At 38.7% G+C, this 26,647-nt stretch overlaps 3 protein-coding genes across 11 annotated transcripts in view; 1 reads left to right on the plus strand and 2 right to left on the minus strand.

The window, feature by feature from the left end:
• LOC6579324 (serine/threonine-protein kinase N) overlaps positions 1-22,364 on the minus strand; it is a 40,951-nt gene extending 18,587 nt beyond the window's left edge. For 3 of the 9 annotated variants that reach the window (XM_044011116.1, XM_044011115.1, XM_044011114.1), the window contains exons 1-2: positions 959-1,237; positions 544-865 (exon numbers count right to left, since the gene is read on the minus strand). In XM_044011116.1, coding sequence (XP_043867051.1) covers positions 544-865; positions 959-1,222 — 586 coding nt within the window. In that variant the 5' untranslated portion in view covers positions 1,223-1,237. Of the gene's footprint in view, positions 1-543; positions 866-958; positions 1,238-6,293; positions 6,492-20,692; positions 21,118-22,208 lie in introns of those variants that run through there. The other 6 variants (XM_032730718.2, XM_032730716.2, XM_032730717.2 and 3 more) reach the window with 6 other exon arrangements.
• Positions 22,365-22,721: 357 nt separating this feature from the next.
• Positions 22,722-24,677, minus strand: LOC6579325 (SAP30-binding protein). Its single transcript, XM_002005185.4, has 4 exons — positions 24,589-24,677; positions 23,760-24,014; positions 22,954-23,699; positions 22,722-22,887 (listed from the first exon to the last, which is right to left on the minus strand). Exons 2-4 carry the CDS (start codon positions 23,856-23,858, stop codon positions 22,764-22,766), a joined length of 969 nt encoding a protein of 322 aa, XP_002005221.1. The 5' UTR covers positions 23,859-24,014; positions 24,589-24,677; the 3' UTR covers positions 22,722-22,763.
• On the plus strand, positions 24,226-26,315 carry LOC6579326 (conserved oligomeric Golgi complex subunit 6). The gene is made up of 2 exons (XM_002005186.4): positions 24,226-25,231; positions 25,292-26,315. Exons 1-2 carry the CDS (start codon positions 24,298-24,300, stop codon positions 26,233-26,235), a joined length of 1,878 nt encoding a protein of 625 aa, XP_002005222.1. The 5' UTR covers positions 24,226-24,297; the 3' UTR covers positions 26,236-26,315.
• The last annotated feature ends 332 nt before the right edge of the window (positions 26,316-26,647 follow it).

A 26,647-nucleotide genomic window follows, 5' to 3' on the forward strand; every position in this document is an offset into this window, starting at 1 on the left:
AAAACCTATCAACAATTAGTAAAACATTTCTAGAGCTCTAGATACACCAGAATCTCTAAACCAAATATTTCTGTTGCATCCCTGTCAATCTCTGAGACTTAAGCTCTTTATCCCACTCTCTAATACACTCTTGCCATAAATTACATCTAGCTAGAGGGTAAACCCAAACAAACTATATTAAACAATCAAAAAAAACCTGACACTAACTGAGTGTTTTGTTATAGATACCGAGCGTAAACGATAAACTCGCAAGTATTTCACGCCTGGCCATAATGTAAGAGAACACGCAAAGCGCGACATAGATAAAAATAATAAAATTATATATATAGAGAGAGAGATAGATGAATAACGAGACAGTTGCCGGGTTTGCGTGACAAGTGCTCGTAAAACGATACTTGAAGTAACATTTAACGATTTTCTTTTTACAGGCGTAGCGGTAAAATGAAAAAGAAGCTTTAACTGTTGGGAAAGTTGAGTTTTGCGTAGGTTATATAATCTAGAGTTTAGTAATCTTTATTTGTTGTTTGTTGGCTTCTCGCTTACCTTGACCATTGCTATTGACCGCCGTGTTGGCCGATGTTAGCAGTATTTGACTTTCGAGCTCCTGCAGCTCTGATTTCAGTTCGGCCAATTTACTTTTGCTCTTCTTGACCAGAACGGCAACATCGCTGAGCGAGCGACGATCCTTGGCCACCTCGCGTAACTTTTCGGCGCCCTCTTTGATCTTCAGCTCCTTGCGAATCTCACGGCGTATGGCCTCTTTGATCTCCTCGAGCCGTATGGACATACAGCTCTCGGGCAGATTCTCTGTGAAGCCATATTTATGACTGAGCTCATATAGAACTGGATGCTTTATATATTCGCCCTGTAAATATCAGAAATAAAATAATGAAGTTAGTTAGTTTTAAGCATAGATTCATGGATACATATATGTATTTGTTATTGACTTCCTACGTACACCGGCACCATTTACCGTATCTGTGTAAAACAGTCCGCCGTCGGATGACTCGAAATTCGAGACGATGCGATTCCATAATCTCGAGACACTCGCACGCCGTTTGACCGCCGACTTATGCGACAGACTGTAGTTACGCGGCAGTGTATTGCATTTGCGCGAATTCGATTCTTGACCTGAGCTAAAACTCTCATTGGAAATGCTTTTCGAGTCGCTTTGCGGCTGTGAGTATAAAATACTGCGTATTTTCTTAACCAAATTGGACATTTTTAGACAATATTCTCACACAGATTTCACTTGAATTACGAATTGAAAATGTTTCTGCGCTTCTCATGTGATGATAAATGTTGTTGCTTGTTGATGTTGTTGTTGTTGTTGTTGTCGTTTTTATATTTGTGACCAGTTCATGGTAATTAGACAACTTGTGTCGCCTCTTTCCACCACGAGCGCTGCGAGTTATCAAGAAAATGTACAATAGATTGTTCACAAACAGAGAAAGAGAGAGGAAATCACCAGAGCAACAGCAACAGCAACAGCAACAAGTTAGTGGAACACCAGGTTCTAGATTGTCATATGTCATCGTCAACGATGATATGAGAAAGTTAACACAATTGATAAAAAGATATTTCATATGCTTCTGCTGTGCTCAATTCTAAAACATTTCCGATCGGAGATAGCGGCAATTATAATGCAAATGAAAAGTTCTAATTCCAATTGCGGCGACAACTTTCACGACTTGCCATTGGGTGCACTTTCGAGTCAATTGTTGTTGTCTAATGAAAGTCTTCTGATAAATTCAAATAAAAATCAAATAATAAAACCTTGAGTTGGCTCTTTAAAAAATCAATTGAAATATCGAATGAGACTTTCTTTTAGTAATTCTAAGCTTAGATCTAAAAGCAAGAATAAATAGCTTATTTCAAGCAGAGTTCTATAAAACTAATACTACATGTAAATTCAACGTCAACAATGTTAAATAAAGAAACATAAAAAAATCTCTAGCCCGAATACTTTTACAACTTTACATAATCTAATGCCTAACCTTGGTAAACAAAATTTAACACAATATTCCCATTCCGTGACCCTCAGCAAATAAACTTATGAATTTGATAATTGATAAAGAAAAATGACTTCCATAAAACGAAACTTGAAGCTAAGCTAGCCAAAGCTCGTTTTTTTACTTTTATCTGAAATTTGCCTAAATGAGAAACTATTTTGTTTATATCATAAAACCTAAAAGTCAGACAGTTAGCACAGGCACCATAAATATGTACGCACACGTCTGTAAATGCCTGATAAAGAAACTATATACCGTATGACTGTTAAAAAACAAACGTAAATATGTATGTATATATAATATATACAGGAAGCTTAGTTTATAAACATATATAAACATATAGCTTATGTTTACTTTGGTAATATTCGTATACCCTGTGCCTATTGAAAATACAGAAACGGGGTATAATATTTTTGTTTAGGCGCATGTAAGAAGGCGTGGCTGTCACTAAGTTATATGCAATATATATTGTTAATCAGAGTAGACAATCGTCTAGCTGGGTCTATTCATATCGCCTAACTGAGCAACTTTTTGTAAGATAATGGAAATTTTATATTTACATAGGTATTCCTCGAACCCTCTAACCCTCTCTCTTTAAGCTCTATCAATTTCTGTGAATTCGATTTTATTTTGCGCACTGAATGAATTTATATATAGATTCATGCAATCGCCTCTCAAATACCTTCCTCAAGTTATCTGAATCGGAAATAATATATATTTCAACATAAACAGCCACTCATCATGTGACTCAGGGTATTTGTCAGTCGACCACACCCGTCTGGCATACTCTTGCTTTTCATTACACGTTTTTTGCTATTTTTCCTTATGCAGCCACCTTACAAAGTAAGCAAAGGCAATTGGCTTCTCTTCTCTTTTCTTTATTTATTTATTTTTTTTTTTTTTTTTTTTTTTTTTTTTGTCTATTCTATTATGTATGTAGAGAATTCCATGGAATATGTTGACTTGTTTTCCCCTTCCCCATTGAAAACACAAAAAGCGTATTACATTTGCATTAACGCAAGGCAACTGGGAGTTAAAACACTGAACTTGACTCATGCCAATTAGCCCAATAAGGCACAGCCGTTGAGCAGTTGACAGTTGGCCATAATTGTTGTTAGCCCGCATGCATATATGCATATGCATAAGAATTTCTCCAACTCTCCATAACGAATCAACAATAAAAGCAAAACTGTAGAAAGCGAAAATGTGAGACGCCGGCAAAATCACAAAAGATTTATTGGTCTCTTAATTGGAATTCGCATTGACATAATTGGAATGCATACTCATACATTTTGATTGATTGCCAGTTGAATAGCAAGAAGCAAGAAGAAGAAGCAGTGCAAACAGCGAAACAGTTGTTATACACTCTCTCGCATTGACTCTCATAATTGAAACTTAGAAAATCGAGCGCACTGCCTGGGACGTTCATAGACTGCGCAACGTTTTCTTATCGGCATTTGCTGCGGCTCTCTGATAAGACCAATCACAACACCAATAACAACTATTCAAGCAAACCGTTTGTTTATCCACACACACAAACATGCGTTATATTTTGCTTTTTATCACAAATTTATATAAAATGTTATGGAATATTCAATTTTTATATTTTTATAATTTCATTCACTATTAGAAGCATTTCCGCACTTGAGCACTTGTTGCAACCTGTTGCATACAGTTATCTATATATATTTGGTTCTTTCTATTTTTTTTTTTTTAGCTGCCCGCACGCCGCAACTCACGAACTTCGAGTGATGTTCACGTCATTTTCCCAGGTGTAATAAATGTGCCCATCGACCCGAAGCATACACGGCCCCGTCGTGGGTGGGCGAAGTCAGACGATTTATCACGAAGCTGCTTAACGATGTGACTCACGAAGCTGCCAACTGGTTTCGGCCTGGCTTTACAGCTGATAACAGCGAAAAACCAAAACCCTCCCCAACCCCATGGCCAACCACAACCAACAACAGTTACATCGTCTAGATGCCTCCATTATTATATACATATACATATATCTATGCCATTATCTGTCTATAATAAATACCTTGAATCGAATGACTTAATCACTTCAAGCATTAGGAAATCATGGAAACTAATGCTCTGCTTATGCGTAGTTTTAGAGCTCATCTATTTATAGATTAAAGCACATTAACCGGGGCAAAAACAAAGTTCATTTAACAGTTAACAGCAATTGCACCTGCCCTCACAGTTTGTTTTGTAAAACAGTTTATTTTTAAATATTTATTCATTAACAATGGGTGAACAGAGCAGAAGAAGTTGGGGCTGACTACTGAAAATACATATATAGGATACATATAAATAGGTGGATATATAGTCTGCATGTATTAATGAACATGTTCAAGGTAAGTGGGAGAATTTTAGACTTGATGTTCTATGTAAGATTCGTAGATCAAATCAATATTGGGGATTACAATGTAAACTATATTTATATGTCTATAAAACATTTTAAGTAATAATGAAATATATGAAAAAGTTAAAGTAAAATTTACTTGCATAATATCTCAACATAATTTATATCACCCTAAATATTAATTACGTCTACAATAGCCTCACAAAATCGTAAATTTTAAAATATTAAAAATTTAAAATATTAAATTCGCATTGTACTTAAATTTCGTTAAGCTAATGAATATATATGACTTTCTTTTTTTAAGTCATCTATAACTAATTGAGGCAGTCATTTATAAGCCATATAGCCTTAACGTTCATTAGGCTAACAATTGCAAAGCTCACTTTAAATTGCTTTATTTCTATTTTTTTCTTTGCATTTCAATTGCAAAAAAAACTCCTGGGAAATGTTTTACGAGCTTGTATGTGAAATTATAGCGACACGGCGCATTCTTTATAACAGCAAAGAAAAAAAACATCTTGATGATAATGGAGGCCCGCCGGGTATTGCAATTGCATAAGCAAGAGCTAAAAAAAAAACTGACACAACATACTTACGAATACTTGAATAATCAGCATAATATGCGATATAGCAACAATGAGACGCAAGAGACAAAGATAAAGAGATATATATATATAAGTTAAATATATATATATATGTATAAGGCAAGTTGCAGGCAGAGTCTATAAGGCGAGCCACATGATGATAATGATGATGATGACAGCCGCTGTCTGAGAAAGTTGCAAAAAAAAAAAAGTTGCAGGCGGGCCACATTGGAGAACCAACCAACGGCAAAGCAGCAGCGGCAGCAACAGCCGAAGGAGGTAAGGAAACCCGGGGAACGAGGGGAAGCTGCGACCATGAAGCGATGGAACGGAAATGGAAATGGAAATGAAGGCGTTGTGCCACAGAGAAAAGCCATAGCAAGAGAAGCAGCAGGAAGACGAGGAGGAGGAGGAGCAGAAGTAGAAGAAAAGGAGAGGGTGGCGAAAAGAGAGACAAAAAAGACGACATCAGTAAATGGCTAAAAATTTGTGGCTTTCTTTTGACGCAGTCTTACTGCTCGGTGTGTGTGTGTGTGTATTTGTTGTGTGTGTGTATTTGTTGTGTGTGTGTATTTGTTGTGTGTGTGGGTGAGCTGACAGCTCGAGAGAGCAAAAAAAAATAAAGAGCAGAGCACTTCTTGAGACAACAAGAGTGTGATATATGCTGAGGGGCAGAGAGGCCGCAGCAGCACAACCCACGTTTAATTAATTAAATATTTGCGCAAAGCATAATGTGAATGACTGCGGTATACCCTGTAAATGAGCGACAGCTTATGGAGGAATTGGAATATGCGAATTTAAAGGCTCCCAGACAAGATTCTAGTGCCAGATAAGTTGAGATCTATAACAAGACAGATCTATAACAAAAACCTCTGGCTTGTTAGAGATCTCAACTTATCTGGCACTAGAATCTTGTCTTTATCTTAAGGAAAATGATTATATTGTATTTTATTTTGTAAATCATATTCAACAACTAATATTGTCCCAACTGTCATACATTTCATTCAAGTAATGTTTACATAAATTTGAAATAAATATTCCTCTTTTGTCGCTATAACAATTACAGGGTATTCCAATTGGTCTACATGACTCAAGTTAGCAAAATATTTCGCGCGTGCTATCTGCGACTCCAACTCATATTATATTTACATTCATATGCACATACATACTAACACACACACATACACACACATATATACGTTCATATTCATATGTAAATAAATAAGCTTATAAGACAATGCTAATTGGAATGCGTTTAAATCCAATCATATTCTATATATATAATGGTATATATATATATATATTTTGCTCTATATAGAGCGTACATACGTGTAAATATCCTTTGAGACGTGAGCGTAAGTCCTTGAGAAAAACCATATTCATAGTTAATGCCATGCTATAGAAAAAGATGCGCGATTTCTATGCCCTATTATCGTTGCAGGTTAGGCATTTTCCAAACGATTTTCTATGAGCTTTTCTTTGAATTTTTGCGGTATTTTTGCGGTTTTGCTTTAGATTTTCTTTTGTCTGTGCACGTATATAAATACATATATATATAAATAAATATATATATGTACGTACATATATATATATCAAATATATATATTAATTTTCCAAATCGAATGCGCGACGCAAAAATCACGACGACAAACTGCCAAATGTGCGATATTATATATGCATAACTAAATATTATAAATATATATATAACTGTATAATATACATTATATATATACAGTATATAAAGAAAGAGGCGCGACATACGACGACGCTGCGAACGAATTGAATTTTGGGAAAATGTCAAGGCGCTGCTGCTGGCAGGGCGAAAACTGCAATGGAAAAACTGGCTGAGGCAGCCAAGCGATTAGAAAGCTTTTCAATTTTTGCGCACAAATTACGGAAAAACAAATCATTTTCCTTGCATGCATAGATACAAACATACACACACATATAAATGTATATATGTATATGTATATACATCACTTTTCCCTTCATACGTATGCAGATATATTCGCAGATACAACGATGGCTACAGCAACAGCTACATTCGCATCTACAGATACAAATTAATTGCTTGACTGCTTATCTTATAGATACTTGTGTGTATCTTTCGGATACAAACAAACTGTGCAGCATTTATTGCCGACGCAATTTTCGTTTTCGTTTTGGAAAATGATTTCAAACAAAAAAAAAATAGTTTAATCGTGTTGTTTTTCGCTGCTTGTCAATTACCTGCAAGAGAAGAGAAAAAGAAAAGAAAACAAGATAAACATTAGTTAAGTTTGTCAAAGTCGGGCAAAGTGGGTTGCTCAAGAGGTTTGATTGATTGTATAGATTATAAATAAATAACAGACAATGGTAAAGCTAAAATTAGCATTACGAATATATGTTGTAAATAAATAAATAAATAATAGAAATATATTCAATAAATAGAATAAATATATCTACAAAGACAATTAAATAATGCAAATTATATTCTTAAAATGCTTGCCCCTTTATATATTTAAGACTTATAAAGAAAAGAAGGTTCTGTTCTGTTATCGGGAATCGCCTTTTAGAAATATATGTATATATACACATACATATATAAGTAAAAATCAACTTGTAAATATTTGTAGCATTAATTTCTATTTAAATTATTGTAGATTACAAATGAATAAGATTTCATTATGCCACAATTCATATTTATTCATGTGCAAATGAATCATTAGATGAATGAATGAAAGTTTTTGATTTTTATTGAACAACAAAAACCTATTGATTTGCTTTATATAACAATGCAAATTGAAAGAAGCTGAAATATAAATATTAACAGCTATAAATGTTCACATAAGAATTCATTTAAATATGAACACAAACTTAATCTAGATATCTACCTTGGAAGATTGTGCTAATCTACAGATGAAAGTATGCGATTTCGCAATGACTTAACGCTTATCAAAGCATGTTATATAAAATGTTTCGCCTAATGTTAACAGCTTATTGAGCTGTTAAGTTACTCAGGCTACCTATGTTAAGTTTATTTAACAGTTTTTAGACTATTAGAGCAGTTTGGTGGTATACCCAATGTAAAACGCTATTCCAGCAACAATGTTAACGACTTTTAACATATGTTAATGTACATGCATGCTTTCGGCTTTTTTTTTTTCACCCTCCCTCGTCACATTTAAAGGCAATCATAATTCTGATTTATACTTAGAACGCGTGACTACTTAGCTACTCGGCTTGCTGAAATGTGTGCTCAGGTAATTAATAACTGGCAATATTTAATTTGTTACCGCCTCGCTTTGATGTTCAGTTCTCAAAAAAAAAAAAAAAAGAGACATATTTTATATATATATATATAAAGACAGTTGTCCACATGAGAGTGATGTGATTTCTAATCGGTCATTTGCCTGTGGCGGGAGGTTGCCTACACTTTAACTCACGTCCGCATTATTCACTACACGAGATATATAAATGTTTATATATGCGTGTATATGTACATAAATAAAATAACAAGGTCGCTGTTGTTTTAGTAAACTATATACATATACAAGATTAGAGGCTACCCTTGGTAGCAGCCCACGCATTTGCGTTGTTTAACGCATCAAGTGGATGTGGGGGAACTTTTAACAGTCGATACATTTTTTCGCACTTTACACGCAACACAAATTTCAATTTGAATTTGAGTTTCAATTTGATTTTCTGTTTATATGTGTGTGTACATAAAAATACAAAATAAAAACACAAAGTAGAAAACAACAACAAATCTTACTGACCATTTATGAACAATCCAAGCAACAATAATAAAATCTTACTTTTTTGGATAAAAACGCCTAAACAATGTTTCTTTCTTCTTTTTTTGTGGATTTCTGTGCAATTTGTTTTCCAAATATAATGTGTTTCGTTTATACATATTAAATATGTATATATGCGTGTATATATTTTTATCTCAGAGCATCTCTATAGTAGAGTAAATGTTTGTATAAGGCGACAGGTGAGATTTTAAAACGATTTTTAAGCGTATCAAATTAGATTTTAATTTAATTAGATGCTTTTGAGCAGTTGTAGAGATTCTGTTAGCTCACTGTTAACATTATTCCTGCTGTTGCTGAGCAGTTTAACAAAAAAATAATTCAAATAAATTTATCATTTAAATATTCTATTGGGTTTAATCATACAATATTTGCTACTTTCTAGCCCTCAAATGTTTATTTATATTTCTACGTTAAATAATTAACCCCAATTAAATAATATATTTCTCTTCTCTATTATAATATTTTAATCTCCACTTTAAACTTCTCAAACTCATTTTAAACTCTAATGGTCTATTAACTCTGTCTCCTCTCTCTCTCTCTCCCCCTTCCACTAGTTTATAAATAGCAATAGTCTCTGCCATATTTGAAACATTCGTTTAGATTTGATTGAATATTTCGCTTTTGATGCTTAGCCAAATGTAAATTTTTGGCATTACAAAAAGTTTGAAGTATTCAATCAGCAGCTCAATCGACTGAGAATGTGTTGGTTTTTTAATCAATTTACGATTATGGGCAACAAAAACCTGATTAATATGGGGTGTTATATTCATTGTTGTTGTTGCTGTTAGATGATGAAAACGTTTTAGTTAGTGACAACTGAGCTGTCAACGCATTTGTAATTCGAGTTGTGGAGAGGGAAAACAGCCAGACAGACAGGTAGACAGACAGGTAGAGAGTTCTGGCTAGGTGCCACAGGGTAGAGGGGGAGGCGGCATACTATAGAAGTGGGTCGGGCAACTGCCTTGGGCGCTGACCCAGTCCCCCAATAGAAATATTGCATTAGCTTAAAGCCATAGAAAGGCAACAACAAAATGTACAATGAAAATTTTCAGTTCAGAGTTTTCTTCGATTTTGTGCGCGCTTTATTTAGCATTATTTTTTCTGGTATTTTTTGTTGTTTTTGCTTATTCAGCGCATGCAACAAGTGAATTTGGGTTAAGCCTCGCAGCGTAAAGTACCATAAAAATACAACAACAAAAACGCGCAAAGACACAAAAATAAAACGAGCAAATGCAGCAGAAGGAGAAGCACAGACAACAACAACAACAATAACAAAAATACATACATAAAAATGTGACAAAATTAGAACAAAATTTCAAGCGAGTGCCTGAAATTGAAAATCGATTTTTTTTCTTTACTTTACGTTTTGGCTCGTTTCGTTTTTATTCGGTTTGGTGCCTGGTCTCGAATTTTAATTGATTGTCACTTGATTTTCACTTTTTATAAACGTTCAAAGATGGTAAAAAAGAAATAAGAAATAAAACCAAAACTAAAAGAGAAATGGAATTTCACCCAAGCGGTATTTTGATTTTTTTTTTTTTTTTTAACTGTTTGTTGTTGCGCTCTTTTGTCTTAATTATTAAACGCTGCTAGGGGAAGAAGCAGCAGTCGAAGAAGCTGTAAAATAAATGGCCCAAATCGAGTCGAAGCGTTTAGCAACTTACGTTTCAGCAGAAAATAATTAAAGAAACAAAACCAGCAGCGGCAGCGGCAGGCAAAGAAATTGTTGTGCGGCTAATCCGAATATAGGTTCACAAGCTTTGGGGCGTTGTTCCACCAAAAAGGACATTGACACTGCACACTCACATATACCCGCACACACACGCACGCACCAACGAGACTTGGCTCACAGAGCGCATTTATGCGTCATCGAGAGGAGACACTGCGAAAATTTATGCAATTGCTGCCACAAAGACTTTCACGCGATGCTACGCAAAAACAAAACAATAACAAATATCAAATAAAATAAGAAAGGCCCGTTACGCTGCAGCACCAACGAACCGGCTTCAAGCGCGACTAAAAGCGAACTGAGCGCCAGGCACTCAAACAAAGCTCTCACAACCAAACGAAGACAGTAGCATGGACAGAGCGCGCTGAGCATGCGCGAGCACAAACATAAGCACAGTTAGTGAGCGCATTTCTTGAACACAAATACACAGCTGCGCTTGCACAGTAAGTGGCGATGGTGGAGAGAGAGGAGATGGTGAGGGCAAGTGTGGCTTGGCGTGAAGAGAGCGCGCGCACACAAACACAGGCGAAAGTGGAGCGCGAGCGCACAAACTGCAGCAAAGAAAGCAAAGTCAAAGCTCCCGCTGCATGCTTCAATGAATGACTGGACGAGGAGGTTGATGTTGCCGTTGTCGTTAACGTCGACAGCGACTGAGACTGAGAGGCTCTGCTGGCATAGCAAAGCCGCCTTTGTTAATTGGCCTGCGCGTGCGCCAGCTTCTCTATACAAGTGTTGTTATTATTATTCTTGATTCTTTTTCTCGTTTTTGGTTTTTCTTTTGGCATGATGTTTCTAAGCTGCGCTCGGGGCTGCTAGCTGTTTTTGCTGTTGTTGTTGAGTGGCTTTTATTGTGCCAGTTCTGGGAATTGTACAGCTATGTTTGATTAACATTTCTTGGTCGCTCTTTTTTTTTTTTTTTGGTGTCTTCTTTAACTTGTTTCTTTTTTGGGTTAACATTTTTCACTGCACTATTATGAAACTGTCACACATTTTAGCCAGCATTGTTTATATTATAACATACGTTTCTATGAGATAAGCCAAGTGCCAGATCATTTGCATAAGCACAAAAGCTGAGCTTAGCCGTCGCTGCCGAGGCAGAAGCAGATGGCTAAGAGGCACAGCATGTGGCGCCGCCGTTGTCACCTCAATTAGAAGCTATCTGACAACATAGCATGACTTTCCCCCAAAAATACATACGAAGAAGGCATAAGCAAAATACCAAAAGAAAATCCCTAGAATGACTGGATAGCCCACCACACACACACACACACACACCCACACCCATTAAACGACAACAAAAGGGTTGACAGCTGCAGGTGAAGCCGTCCAAGTGCCAATGACGTTTGGCTGACTAATTAGATATGTTACTCGGCTGTCTGCCTGCAACCCTGACGCATAAGCTGACCCCAACTGTTATATAGGCTAATAGTGTGCTAAATACAGAGGGGTAATCCCCTAGCTACGACTAAAGTTTCTTCACTTTTAACATCGAGCTAATTAAAAGCTTATCTTATCTATCTGTATATACTCGGATATGTATTTATGTAGAGGTAGATTATAATTTATTGTTATTACATAACATGACTAGCCTGTATGTGTGCGTCAACAGCTGGGTTAATATTCTATGTATATTACGTCGAAAGATATATCAGTGGAAAAGTTTACTTTTTATTATTAACAACATTTATTAATATTGACTTTAGCTTTAGACATTTAATAATAATAATAATACTACACAATATGATTTATATATTCATATCTAATTTTAACTCTCATGTTAAGTTTTTACAATGCACATATCACATTTTGATATCTCATACAAAAGCTGTTTGCTATAAAACCCGCCTGACAGACAGCTCTAAAGAAGACTTCATAATGTGAACAAAATTGCAACAACGGTACACTAGCAAACACACACACACACATATATAGAAACACGCAGCAACTATGACATTTAACGAGTTTTGTTGTGTCTTTTACGAGTCAATAAACGGAAATTGCCAACGAGCTAACCAAAAAACAGACGCAGAAGAAGAAGAAGAGGTAGAAACACACAGTCAACAACCGGATGTCGCATGTGCCACAAGCCCCAAAGCCAAAATGGGCGAATGTCCAATGCCAAGTGCAACAGCAGCGGCAGCAGCTGATGATAAACAGCAAAAAGCTAAGAGCCAAAAGCATTTAAGTTTTTCATAAATTTTTATTGGCCAGCTTTGCAGTCACAGATGCGTCAGAGCCAACGCCTCTGTCGCTGTCGCAGTGTCGCTGCTGCGAGGTTGACAAACTCCACGCAATATGGCCCAAAAGCAACAAAAATACTGTAATAAACGAAATACCAATAAAAAATACCAGTTCCAGCATAATTACAACAAAAGAGAAAAATGCGAAAACAAACGAAAAATTGCATTAAAAAAATTGGAAAATGGAGAAGCTTTTGCCGCCGCATTGGGCCGGAAAATGAGCGCCTGTCAATTAAACACAAGTCAACTGTATATATGTATATATATACATATATATACTCTAGGTATATATGAATATCATGATTAGGGCGCAAAGAACAATGAGATCTGAGCTGTAGGCAATATGCAGATTAATTTCCTTGGCTTGTTTTCAGCTTTCGGTCTGGGCGTCTGCAATTGCATGCCTCTCGTTCGCACTTGATGCAATGTGTGATTGTTTTTTGGTTTATTTTGAGGTATTTCTTTTTTTTTTTTTTTTTTTACTTATTTTTACAGAGTTGGGCGCGCTGTCACGTAACGAAAGGGAAACTCTGTCTGTGAATCTGTGGGAAGTCAGCGTCTTGCAACAATGACAAGGCGGCAAATGCAAAGGCAACAAGGCAAAAAGCGCAGAGGCAGAGGCCAAAAAGGCAACAATGGCTGCAGGCAACACAGAGAATAACACAGAGTAGAAGTTGCTCTAGCTCTGCTCCACCTCTCTCTGTCTCTCTCTCACTCTCACATGTTCCAACTGACTGCCTCTGCATTTTAAGACATTTTTCATTGCATAGGGTTGGCAGCATCGCATTTCAACAAAAAGAAGAAGAGTCACAGTCAGAGCAGAAGTTGAAATAGAAGCAGCAACAGCAACAGCAACGGCAACAGCAACACGCCCAGTTAACACCGTAAAAGCGTTGATTAATTAATTAATAAAACTTAACTGTACACACATATGTATATATAGCATATACATATATGCAATTACAGTTAAAATAGATGCTGCTCATGGGAAAGCAGCGGCAACAACAGCTGCTAAGCTGGGAAGAACTGCTGCTGCTTCTGCAAAACAAAAAACTAATTGCATTAAGAGCTGTTAAAGCTTAGCAGTCAAAACAAAAGCACAAAAACAAAATCAGAGCAATTCCCACAGAATTCGCAAAACTCACACCGTCACACACGCACACGTAGACTCTGTTGTTGTTATTGCACTCAATCAATGTGCAACGGCATTTGGAGAGCATCGAGCAGCGAGCAGCGGTCAACAACACTTGCTGCTCGCTCGCGGAAGCAGCGCACCAAAAGAGAAATAGAGAGCGCTGCTAGACAGCAGAGGCAAAGGCAGAGCGGAAGCTGTTGTTGTTGTTGTTTTTGCTGTGTTTATACTGCAGGTGGCGTTTGGCAAACAATTGCAAGCGCTGCTGTTGCTGTTGCTGCCGCTGCTTGGCACGCTTCTGCCTGTTCCCTCTTTCTCTCTCTCTGTCGCTCTCTTTCTTATTAACACTCGAGCAGTTGGTGTCGCTGTTATGCTATTAACATGCTGTTAGCTTGATTGAAAATGTTTTATGGCGCTGCCCCTTTGTTGAGCTGCGGGTTGTTATTATTATTGTTGCTGCTATTGCTGCTATTGCTGCTGTTGCTGCTGTTGTTGTCAAGTGCACTAACAACAACAACAACAAACGTCAGTTGGCCGCTTTGAACTCGCACGAGTGAAAGTGAAAATTGCTAAATTATACAGAAATCAATGTTACAGCAGAGGCAGTGGCAACTGCAGCGCCAGCTAACGGAAAGGTGGACATTGTAAATGAACAGCAGGCGCGCTAGTTGATTAGCCAAACAACAAACATACAAAGCAAACAAACCAAACAAGCAACACCCAAACAAACTGTTGCAAGTTCATGAGCAACAGTTTGCCTTCTGGCTTACCCTAACTGCACTTGACTTTGCTCTAAGTCGCATTCCAATGCTCCGACCAGGTTCTACTTTCGCAACCCGTTTTCACTCCACCACCAGCCGTGGCATATATACATAAATATATACATATATACATACATATTCAATTTGCAAACTCAACTCTAGCGTTGTCCCAATTTTCGTGCCTGCCACATAATTGGGGACACCTGCATGTGCCAAATTCAAAAACTAGTTGCAACAACAGCAGCAACAACAACACCAACAATATGCGCACTGGGAAAGGAAGCGCTAGAAACTGGCCGAATGGCAATGGTAATGGGCATGCCAATAGAAATGGAACGCAATTTTCCAGTCACGCAATTAGAAGGTGCGCATTTCTTTCTAGCTCACTGTTAGAGTTGAATAATGTTAAGGTGCTTAACATCGGTTGAGGATTTTAACTTTTCAATTGCAATGGAATTTTCTTCGGCATTTCCATAAAAGGTTATTGCTATAGTCATATATACATATTATGTGAGTGCCTTTATATGCGATTTTCATTATTTATTGTAAGATGTAAAGGATTTTTATGTGCATTAAGTTTTATTTTCATTCCCTTTCTCTGCTCAAGTTTTTTTTGTCTGTCACCTAATGTTGTTTTTCGCTCTCTCTTAACATAGTCATGCAAAATGTTATGCGTAGTTATAAAAAAAAAACACTTATAATTAACATAGCCACTCAATACGACATCTGTGCCTTAACTTACTCATGTTAACTGCCATACATAACATTAAAGTAAGACAACGAATTCCTTAAGCATTTCATGATCGTTTTACTATACGTAGCTCTTACCGCAGATTCGTGTTAGTCATTTGCATGTTAAATAACAGCTGTTTACTCATATGCTTTACTTTTCTATCGAACATTTAATTGGTATAACCATTGTTTTTGATCCACTCGAACGTTTCTTGTTCAATTTGAGTAGTCACCGCTTGACAACTGCTACCTGAGCACCCACCAGCTGAGCGATTTCCATTGTCCAGCCTCAGTTTCAGCGGCTAAAGTCAGCACAGCAATTTGCGCAATTGAACTCATCAATTGCAGCAATTAAATGTGCCAAAGGCAGAGGGGAAAGCAGAGATACAAAGAGGTGGTACGGCTGCCCAGCTCCCGTCTCGAGCGATGAATTAACCAACCCAAACTCAAACAGAAAGCAGCCACACGGCAGGCACAAGATGAATGTGATATAACAGCAACACGACCAACACAACGACAACAACAACAACAACAACAACTGCAAGTTAATTAAATGATTTTCAATGTCTGACAAGCGCGCGTTACTTTCCTAAGTCCCCTCCAACAATAGCAAATGGAAAATGGCAAATGGTAAAAATGAAATCGATTGCATTGGAAATGCATTTCCGTTAAGAGGCGATCTCCAAATGTCGACTGGCAAATATATTTGCAGGATGCCCAGCCAGGCTTCAATCAGCTCACAAATAGGTTTTTCCTTTTCATTTCATGTTGAAAGTTTCCCCATCGTCTGTTTGCTCAATTCAGCCACAGCGGAAAACAGATTACAGGGTCGCTACAATAATATAACTAACTAACTATATATAGTATATACTATATATATATATATATATATATATATATATATATATATATATATATATATATATATATATATATATATATATATATATATATATATATATTTAATACAAAGTAAAATTTAGTTATACATAATCAACAAGTTCTAGCACATCAAGGCTAGCAGCTCGAAATTTCCATACACAAATCGTGATTATAATTGCAGCAGCTACGTTGTTTGGCTGTTGAGCTGTTGTGATATCTTATCAGAGACCAAGAGCAACAACAACAACAACAACAGCAAACAGACAACAGAAAAAACAGCGCAAAACAAACTAATAGATACAATTGAATTTGATTAAAAGCATCTCTCAAGTTATGCACGGAAATCAAGTGAAATTTAAGTAAAGTGGAAAAGGAAAACAAAACACAAAAACAAAAATAAATAAAACAAATGCAAAGATAGAGGGGAAAAACTGCACAAAGAGAGGCCGCACTTTAATCAGTCTCCGGCTGCGAGATACACAGCTGCATCTGTTAGATAAACGAGCAACGGCAATCATGAGACGCAGATACAGTTACAGATACAAAGACAAGTGCAAATGTCGCTCAGTGCGCAATTGCCAGGTAAAATTATCAAAATGAAATTGCTGGAAAATGTTCAAAGAAAACAAAAACTTTAATCGATGTTTTCAGACAGCGCTTAGTGTACATATAATTACAGATAAAATCATAATCATATTTACAATAATATGATTACATAAAATATGAAAATAATATACTATATCAAATGTCATTAACCGTCAATCGTTGGGAGATAAAACATAACTCGATCAGCTTTATGCGCATCGACAATTCTGTTATCTGCTAACATTTTAGCTATGCTAAGAGTCGACTTAGCATACTTGAACTCATTTATGTTAACTGCGCACTCGCTGTTAATTTGCTCTCTATGCTAAGCGTAGACTTAACATTACTTGAGCGAATTAACATAAGCAAATATTTATTTTCCATATAAAGCACCTATTATATTAATAATTCGTAGTGTTAAAAATAGAATTTTAAATTGAACTATTAATGTAGTTAATGTATTCAATGATAATTATATATTTGTTTCACAGTAATAAATTTATACATTTATTTATTATTTAATTGATATGCTTAAAGTCCAAACATAGAGCGCACGTTTGCTACTTGAGTGCAAGTGCTGTTGACCAGGCCAAAAGCAGGCAGGCAAGAAGAACAACACATTAAGCCACTTGCTGAATGCATTCTTGACCAAATGCAAACAGTCCAGTCAAAGTAGAAGTAGAAGTAGACATAGAAGTTGACTCTCTGACAGCCCTTGTGCCCTTTTTGTTTACACTGACGGCCTGTCAGTGGCCAAGACGTAGGCACACAGCCAGAACGACAGATAGACAGAGACAGAGGGACAGTTGGGCAGACAGTTAGACAGCTGGACACGGCCAATGGACAGCAGTAGGCTGTAGGCAGAAGACAGGCAGGCAGGACACGCGACACTTGACGTGCGGTCATCTTTGGCTCTGCTCTCTCTCTCTCTCTCTCTCTCTCTTTGTGTGGACAACATTTCCACTGCAGAATGCGTTCAAGTATTTGCTAAGGCATTTGCCATTCGCAAATTTGTTAAACAAATTAACATTGCCAAGCACTTACAAAGAAAGAGAAGCCCCAGCCAAGGTGGAAGCCACAGCAGGGAACAGCATGAATCGGAACCTCAACCAAGGCCATATTGCTGGTAAATGCAATTAAAATGTCAATTGAATTATGTGTAGAGTTGAAAAGGACAAAGTTGTAATTAGCTGTGCGGTACAGTTAACAGAATTATTTTGTGCATTAAGTAGGACGAAGCGTAATTAAAAATGCAAATGTAGATAAATAAATAGAATTCTGTTAGATCGACGTTTGCTGCTGTTAGCTAGAGAGTATAAAATGTATGAAAACATTAAAGAAAGGGCTAACAGTGCTCTTTCAACAGATAACAGAGCACTGTTAGCTGACAAGCTGTTACAGTTAACATAAGAGCAAACAGCTATTTGAGCTGTCAAAACAGTGCAACTAACATAAGATCATAAAATCAAATTTGAAGCATTTAACTGCCATTTCTTCTACCATATTATGTAAAGCAACTGTTAACACATAGTTTAAGCACTGTTAAATAGCTATAAAACATACCCATTAAATTTCTACTGCTGTTATTACGAACAAAAGCTGAGCCTAATTTTAGTTCCTCAAGTATTTATAGCTCCATTAACTGGGCTATTTTTAGAAACAGCACTTCAGACTCCATCTCTGCCATATACAGATGTATATATGTATATAGATGTCACGAAGTCCTTAAGGGTCTACTCGAAAGTTATTAAACGCTCAGCGAAGAATATTAAACTTGGCCATTCCCTGTTAAGTAGCTGTGTGGCTGGCGAGCGCATTACGCATATGTATTGTGCATATATATATATGTATATGCATCGGAATCCATCCATCCATCCATCCATTCAAACTGGCCTGACCCTGTTCTGGTGCACCACTAAAAAGAAACAAGATGTAGCTGGCAACCGGTTCTGGGAACTACAGGCAGGCACGCATCCAGGCAGGCAGGCAGGCTAGCCCGCAGACAGCATCATCCAGCCGAGTGCAGCATGCAACTTGCTGCATGCAACGTGCAACTTGCAGTTGTTGCTCGCTTTCAGGTGCAAGCGGGCTATAGAAAAAGCTGGTCAACAGCTACTGCAAATGATATTCGGCTGCTGCATAATCTGGTTTTCTTTGATTTCCAAGGAAGCTTTCTATACCCCGTAGCTATGGAAGGTCGACTTAACAAGGGTATAATGGGCTGCTGGATGAGTATTTATAGCTGAAGAAAGTAGATATGAGATCTCACTATATGATAACAGATCTATCGATAACAGAACTCTTTTGTGTTAGACTTGTTTAGCACTATTTACAGGGTATTGCTAAGTCTATTATGTCTATCTTGCTACTAATCTAGTAGAAATGATCATATTTAAGCTTTAATAATTACATTTAACATTCTACATCTTCCCATCTAACTACAGGGTATCTCTTCACTGTTCACACTCAACTCAAGTTCCTCTTTTTGCTTGCAATTCTTGTTCAGTTCGTGATTTGCATTCCGAAATAAAATCGTAACAGAAAAACACGATTTGAATTAAGGCCAATTGAATTTTTGGTTGACTGATGATTTTCACCTTCGTAATTCACGGCCAATGACATAACGTTCCACCTGTAATGGCTGAGCTGCTCCAATTGGAAGGCTTTACATTTGTTGTTTTGTTATTATTTATGCGAATCGTTGCATTTAACAGCGGACGGTCGAACGTGCTGTAAATCTGGATCGGGTTGCATTTACTGTTCAATTGATAAGCGCATTTGCTGCGATAAGGCAGCTTCCCCTAATTGCCATCAATCCAATTACACACACACAGAGAGAGACTTCAAGTAAATCGTAAATATTTGCTGCTATTAATAAACATGTTGTTTAATTTGTTGCTTTCATTTCAGATGCATGTCGTTTGTTCAGTGGGCCACGCACTTAAGCCAATTGACATTTTGTGCACACGCACACACACACAGATACATATACATACACACATACAGCATGTATGCACGCAAGTAAAATGCCCAACAAATATGCCAAATGATGTCATTTGTCCGCCGTTAACGCTTTGAATAACACAATGTTTTATTCTAATTTGGAATAAATTTAGAGAAGAGTCAAAAAAATAAAAGTAATTACCTAATGCAAGGGAATTCGCGTGCTGTATTTAATATATAGAATAATATATGTGCACAAATTCATTATAAAATATATGCTTAAAAATATAAATGGTTTTGCTATTAACTAACAGAATTTAATGTTGGTTAAGAAATGTAAAACTCCTCATCCACATATTTCTAACATGGCACAAATTCCCTTAAAATACCCCAAAAAAAATGTGTATTTATTTAGCAGTGTGTAAACATGTTAACTGCAACTTAATTAGACTAAGATAATTACATTGCAAATAACATTAACTTCACTATTATTATTTTAGAGCGAATTCACTTGGAATTTTTAACATACACATAACATTTGAATAATGGCTGGTTCGTCATCATGTCTGTTAGTCATATTGTCTCAAAGGAATGATATGAAATGTTTTATATTTGTATAGCTATTCAGCAAGTCGGGCCAAGCAGGCACCAACAACAGGAAACATCCGGCGGGAAATGTTAAATGAAATGGCACATTAAGGATATGCCACAAGTAGCTGCGTCAGCTGAGCCGGAAACGGCCAGGCTTGCGTGCTTGTGTATGGGATTCTTTGTGTGTGTGTGTGTGTGTGTGACTGTATGTGTGTGCCTGGCAACAGGTGTGCGTGTACTTGCAGACTAAATGTTAGCTGATAAAAACAAAATAACTACGGCTAAAAAGGAGCCAGCAACTGGGCATGTAATACGCTATCAACGGCGTCGACTCACCTGATAATATGAATCCGACATGTTTTTGTGTTGTAGTTGTTGCTACTGTTGTTGCTAATGTTGTTGTTGTTGTTGTTGAATCACTCGTTAAGCGCTCTTGTTGTTTGCTGAATTTAGTATATCAGTTTTGTTGTTGCCCGCGTCAGAGTTGAGAGATACACTAATACCGACACACACTCATATATGTAAATATTAATACGCATATGCACGCACACACACAGACAGACGACCAACGCACGTCGCGTTCTTTCGTTTCGTTCGGGTTTTGTTTACTTTTGCTCCAAAAAACACTGTTGTCTATGTATGTAATATATATCTTTGCCTGTTCACACTTCCAACTGTGCTTTTATAGCGAGCGAGCGCGCGCTCTCTCTCTCTCTCTCACACACTCTCTTACTGGTATTTGCTATCGATATTGAATAGAACTTTCGTTGAGTTGTCGTTGTAGTTGTTATTGTTATTATGGTAACATTAGAAATGCGACAACAAAGCAAACACGCTAACAGGTGGCACAAACTAGCAAGAGCGAGATAGCGCAAACTAGCGAGTTAGCCTGACAATTGTTGCTCAAAACAAAAGCAAGCAGTGGGCGGTCTAATTTTTGCAAATATTATTCTGCATATTCCTGGCAAAGCATTTTACACACAAAATAACAATGATCAAGCGAACACTAAACTGCAGCTGAGGCTGCTGGGGAAGAGAGTGGAGTAGATGCACTTCCATAGAAATTAGCTTCAATTGAGCATTTTGTAGATTTAATTGGAAATGGTATGAGTGTGTGTGTTTGTGTGTGTGTTGAACCGTTGCTTTTGATTGAAGTGACTGCCGGTGCTTTTCCCTCTGCCTCAGCTGCTTTTAGTGCATGCTATAAATAAGTAACAGTTAATGGGCAAGCGGGATGGGGCGATGCAGCGCCATAATCAGCAAGCGAATGAAGAAGAGCGGCAAGCGCAAGTGGCGGCAAAAAAAAAAAAAAAAGCTGTTCGCGCAGCTAAATGGAAATTTGCTACTGTGCCCTGCTCGCTCCTTCTCCCTTGCACAAACATACACACACAAGCACACTGGAAGACAAGACAGATGGGCACAGTACCGGTTGCATTATAATGGCGTCTAAATAATGAGGCACCTTGAAATGAAAACACGGCCAAGATTGTTTAAACAATAATCGCAACGCACAAAAACAGCTTTGCACACACTCAAGCACACATACACACACAGCGCTGCATATGTGAGTACTTGGTATCTTTCGCATCTTCTTTATCTTATACAAAAATTTCACTCGTATTTGTAAATTTTTTATAATTGTAATCTCGCTCTCGCTCACTCATTCACGCACGCACGCAAACACACACACACATGCATACAAATTGCGCTGCTCAGATCAAATTCTTTGCCGTCTGTGCTTGTTGCTGTTGCTGCTGCTGCTGCGTTGTCGACATTTCGCTTCGTTTTCTTTGCTTGTTTTGTATGTTGAGTGCAAAAAAACATAATAACAAAACTAATATTAACCACGTACACTTTGTATTCAAATCATAACGCTTGTGTTTAGTGTTGTACTAGTAATTGTTGCATGCAATAAAATCGACACTTGGGTTTTTTTAAACGAAAAAATGTGAAATGGTTAAAAACAGAAAACGGCGACGACACGACGTTCGAGCATATAACCAGTGTGACCGCCAGCACAGAATGAGCAAATTACCAGCAATTGCTTGCTCAAGAAATGACCAAATAAAAATACTAAATGAAGCAGTTCGGCGGCTTTCAATACTTTCAAATTATTTTTAAAAATAATATGGTATTATTTGATAAGTTGTAGGATTAAAGCTATTTTCAAAAATTCATTTGAAACCAATTTTTTATTAGTTAATGGCAGTCTATTTTGTTTTGCGGTTTGCCGATAAACAGGGCTGTGTTTTTGAATGCACTGCAGGCGCTAGAGATGACACTTTTTTAGCGATCGGCACGAACGAAAGCTGCAGCTATAAAGCTGACTACAAATTGTATATATTAAGGAAAATGAAAGACTGCATTAAATATATAAGTGTGTTTATTTATTTAATTAGTTTTTTGCTTAGACTGCTGGCTTCTTGGGCAACGAACCGAATGCTGAAATAACGGTGCCCTTCGTGCCAGTCACGGTCGTAGTTAAGGCAGGTAATGTCGCCTTTGCGGCCGGCTGGTCCCACTTCGATTTCCTGCAGCAAACAAAAACAATAAGTAATTAGGGATTATTTGCACGACAAGATTAGGGCAGCACTTACCGCTTCTTGGCCTCCTCCTCTACTTTGCGAGCCAGCGCCGTCGCTTGCTCCACTTTGTCCATGTCCTTGCGATCCTTTTGGCGCTTGAGCATTTCAGTTTTTTGCACGGCCGACAACGCTTCGTAGTAGCTCTCCTCGCCCCACTGCAGCGGATCGTAGATTTCGGGCGGATAATTGGTGCCGAATTCATTGATGTCACAAAAACTTATCAACTTCTCATAAATGCTGGGATTACGGAACTCCTTGCGATCCTGTATAACGCGATTCATATCCATATTCGTTTGCCTCATTTTCGTATACATTTTCGTGATCTTTGCCACTAGATCGGCTGGCGGCTGCCCTTTTGGCTCTGGAGGCAATTGAAATTTATATTTGGCATATTTCGGATCCTTCTCATAGCTCTCTGCCGTGCGATCATCAGCGTTGTAGGTGTTGGAATCATCATCGTCATCCAGCTGCATGGGCGTCTCTGTTGCGCCTTCTGCCTTGGCAGTGCTTTTATCCTTGCCATTTTCATGCTGTTCGGTCTCCGGCTGCGAGCTGGCACTGTCACTTGAAGACTCTTCCTCGCTGGAGGATTCCTGCGCACGATCTTCTTCCTCGTCAGAGATCAATGTATCGTCCTGGTAGCTAACCAAGCGACGCACTTTCTTAGCACGTTTCCTTTTTTTGTGTTTCTTTTCCGGTTCCGGCTCCTGTTTAACTGGTGTTGCGGGCGTTGGTGTCGCCTGCTTTGGTATTATAACCTGGAGGAAATGACAATTTTGATTATTTCGTGAACATTTTTGTTGATTAAAAATCTTTACCTGCGAAGCTGTTGAATTTTCCGAGTCTGGACTGGCATCGCCTTCGTTTTCCGAGTCCGTGTATTGTGCAGTCAAACTAGCCAATGCGGAATGACTCATTATGGTTTACTTTGTTTTATTTTATTATTATTTAATAATAGTTAAAATTAGTCTTCCAATTTGTTTTCTTTACAGATTTCTCTACTTTATGGTAATTTGCCATTCACAGCGAATAGTCTTTTTTTTGTATTAAGTTGGCAGCACCTATTTGAACAGCTGTAAAGAAAGTGTATACGAGCTATATGGAATTTGTGGTGCCTTAAGTTAATTCAATTATTACAATCGAAATCCCTTTTTACAGGAAAACTTTGAAAATATAATTGAGTAGTACAGTTATATATGGTATATATATATATTTCTAAAGTACGTTAAACGTAAGTTGATAGTAAACGATATATATATATTATATAGAGCATACAACTTTCGTGTTACGTATTTCAGAAATGTTACGTCGTGTAAACGGTATTTATTGTTGACGTTGCCGAATAGGAAAGAAAAGATGAGCGCAGCAACTGAGGAACAGGATCGCATACAAAAGCGCGTAAATAAGATACTGGAGACGCGTCTGGAAGCAGACAAGGATACGTTAGATGCCCTAAATGGATTATCCAGCTTTTTCACCGAAAACACTTTGCAAAATCGTCGCAATTTGCGCAGCCAAATCGAACATCGTTCGGTCGGCATCAATCAGAATTTTCTAAAAGCGTTTCGAGAGGTCAAACTTACGTTAGATGCCGTCTGCACAGATCTGGACACGATGGCCACATCGGTGCAAACCATGAAAACTGACCTGGAGACATCCAAGGCGCTGACCAAGGACCTCATCGAGCAGACCAACCAAATGCAAGAGGAACGCGAACGTCTCGAGGTGCATCAGCAAATCGCGCAGGCTTTCCTGGCACGCTTTCAGCTCAGCGTGCCGGAGCATCAGTTGCTGTACGGCACGGCCAAGGATGCGCCCATTGTGCCTGAGTTCTTCAAGGTGCTGGATCGGGTGCAGTCCATCCACTCCGATTGCCGACTGCTCATGCAGTGCGGCTATCAAACGGCTGCCCTGGACATCATGGAGGAGATGACGCTGCATCAGGAGGGCGCACTGGAGCGGCTCTATCGCTGGACCCAGAATCACTGCAGAAATTTGGAAAACAACGAAATCGGCCCGCTGATCGTGGAGGCCATGAGCCGACTGCAGGACAGGCCCGTTCTCTTCAAATATGTCATCGATGAGTATGCGATCTCACGACGAGCTGTGCTCGTCCGCCAGTTCATTGAGGCGCTCACCGAGGGCGGCCATGGCGGCAATCCGAAGCCCATCGAGCTGCACGCCCACGACCCGAAGCGCTACATTGGCGACATGTTCGCCTGGCTGCATCAGAGCATACCCAACGAGAAGGAGAACCTGATGCTGCTCTTCAAGAAGTGCGACAAGCATGGCAAGAGATGAAACTGCTTCTCTTCTTTTCCAGCAGATTTTAATGTTTCCTCTCTTGCAGATATTTCAGAGCAGATGCAGAAGGCTTTGAGCTACATCGCCGACGGCGTCTGTCATCCGCTCAAGGTGCGCGTGGACACGATTCTGAGCTCCGAGCAGGACACCATCATACTCTTTACCATCTCCAATCTGTTGCGTTTCTATCAGCAGATCATGAAGCAGGTGGTGCAAGGCGGCAGCCTGGAACAGTGCCTCATCGAGCTGCAGCAGAGCAGCGAGCAGATCTATCTGAATGCTCTAGCGGCACAGGTGCGCAGCGTACTGCAGCGGCCAGCGGGCACGAGCTTGGCGCTGGAGCCACCACAGCGGGATCTGGTGCCGCCGGCAAGCGTGTCCCGGCTGCTCAACATACTGAAAGAGATCCTCTCGGTGGCCACCATGGTGGATGGCCGCCAGGCGGACATCACCAAGATCGTCACCTGTGTCATCGATCCGCTGCTGCAGTCGGTGCAGGAGAGCGCCGCCCACCTGCCCACCGTGGACATGGCCGTCTACCTGCTCAACTGTCTGTACCACATGCAGAGCACCTTGGCGGTCTTTGAGTACATGGACGAGCGTGTGGAACGCTTGCAGGCGCAGTCAGACGCCCAGCTGGACACTCTGACCTCCGAGCAGGCCTCCTCGCTGGTGGCCAATCTCAATCTGGGTCCCATCTACACCATCCTGCAGAGTAACCAGACGAAAATCGAGACGAATCTGCTAAAGATTTTCATGTCCAAGATGGATGCATTCCTCGAGCTGCCCGACGTGCTGCTGCTGCCCCAGGTGCAGCTCATCATGTCCAGCGCCCATCGCAGCACCGTCCAGCGGCGCGCCTTCAATGTCATCGTGGCCATCTACAAGCAGATCTATGAGCGAGTCCACGATCCGGCGAATGGCTTCGAGCAACCGGAGGCGTTGCTGCACAAGACGCCCGATCAGGTGGCTCGCATATTGACCAACTGATAAATGGCAACCGCATGGCTTCAGCCTCCTGTTATATGTATTTATGTGTGTGTATTCCAATATATTGTATGACTACTGTAGTCCATTGTAGTTTACTGTGCCCATTGTGTTTGGGGCTTCCCTTTATTGTGCTACCCTCACTGAAATGGAACTCGTGATTTCTTATTGCTACTACAGTCTGTATTCGGTTTGTGTGACAGCAGGGGACAGCTCGGGGCTGCTACAGTGAGAACTAGTTAATGTAAATTCGATATTAGTTTTATATACCAATTGAATTTGAATTTTATATGAAACACGAGTTATTTTTGCTACTACAGTCTGTATTCGATTTGTGTGACTCTAAAAGATAGCTTGTGACTGCTACAGTGCGCACTAGCTAATGTAAACTCAATTCTGTCTTGAAATGTAGATC

This window comes from Drosophila mojavensis, unplaced genomic scaffold, assembly GCF_018153725.1.
Source record: "Drosophila mojavensis isolate 15081-1352.22 unplaced genomic scaffold, ASM1815372v1 contig_80, whole genome shotgun sequence".
NCBI lineage: Eukaryota > Metazoa > Arthropoda > Insecta > Diptera > Drosophilidae > Drosophila > Drosophila mojavensis.

Bases quoted from the DNA above. Each gene is read 5' to 3' on its own strand.
- LOC6579325 (XM_002005185.4), bottom strand. From the start codon at position 23,858: ATGAGTCATTCCGCATTGGCTAGTTTGACTGCACAATACACGGACTCG. The intron at 23,700-23,759 runs GTAAAGATTTTT...CATTTCCTCCAG, and splicing joins AAAATTCAACAGCTTCGCAG to GTTATAATACCAAAGCAGGC. The intron at 22,888-22,953 runs GTAAGTGCTGCC...TGTTTGCTGCAG, and splicing joins GAGGAGGAGGCCAAGAAGCG to GAAATCGAAGTGGGACCAGC.
- LOC6579326 (XM_002005186.4), top strand. From the start codon at position 24,298: ATGAGCGCAGCAACTGAGGAACAGGATCGCATACAAAAGCGCGTAAAT. The intron at 25,232-25,291 runs GCAAGAGATGAA...CCTCTCTTGCAG, and splicing joins CAAGAAGTGCGACAAGCATG to ATATTTCAGAGCAGATGCAG.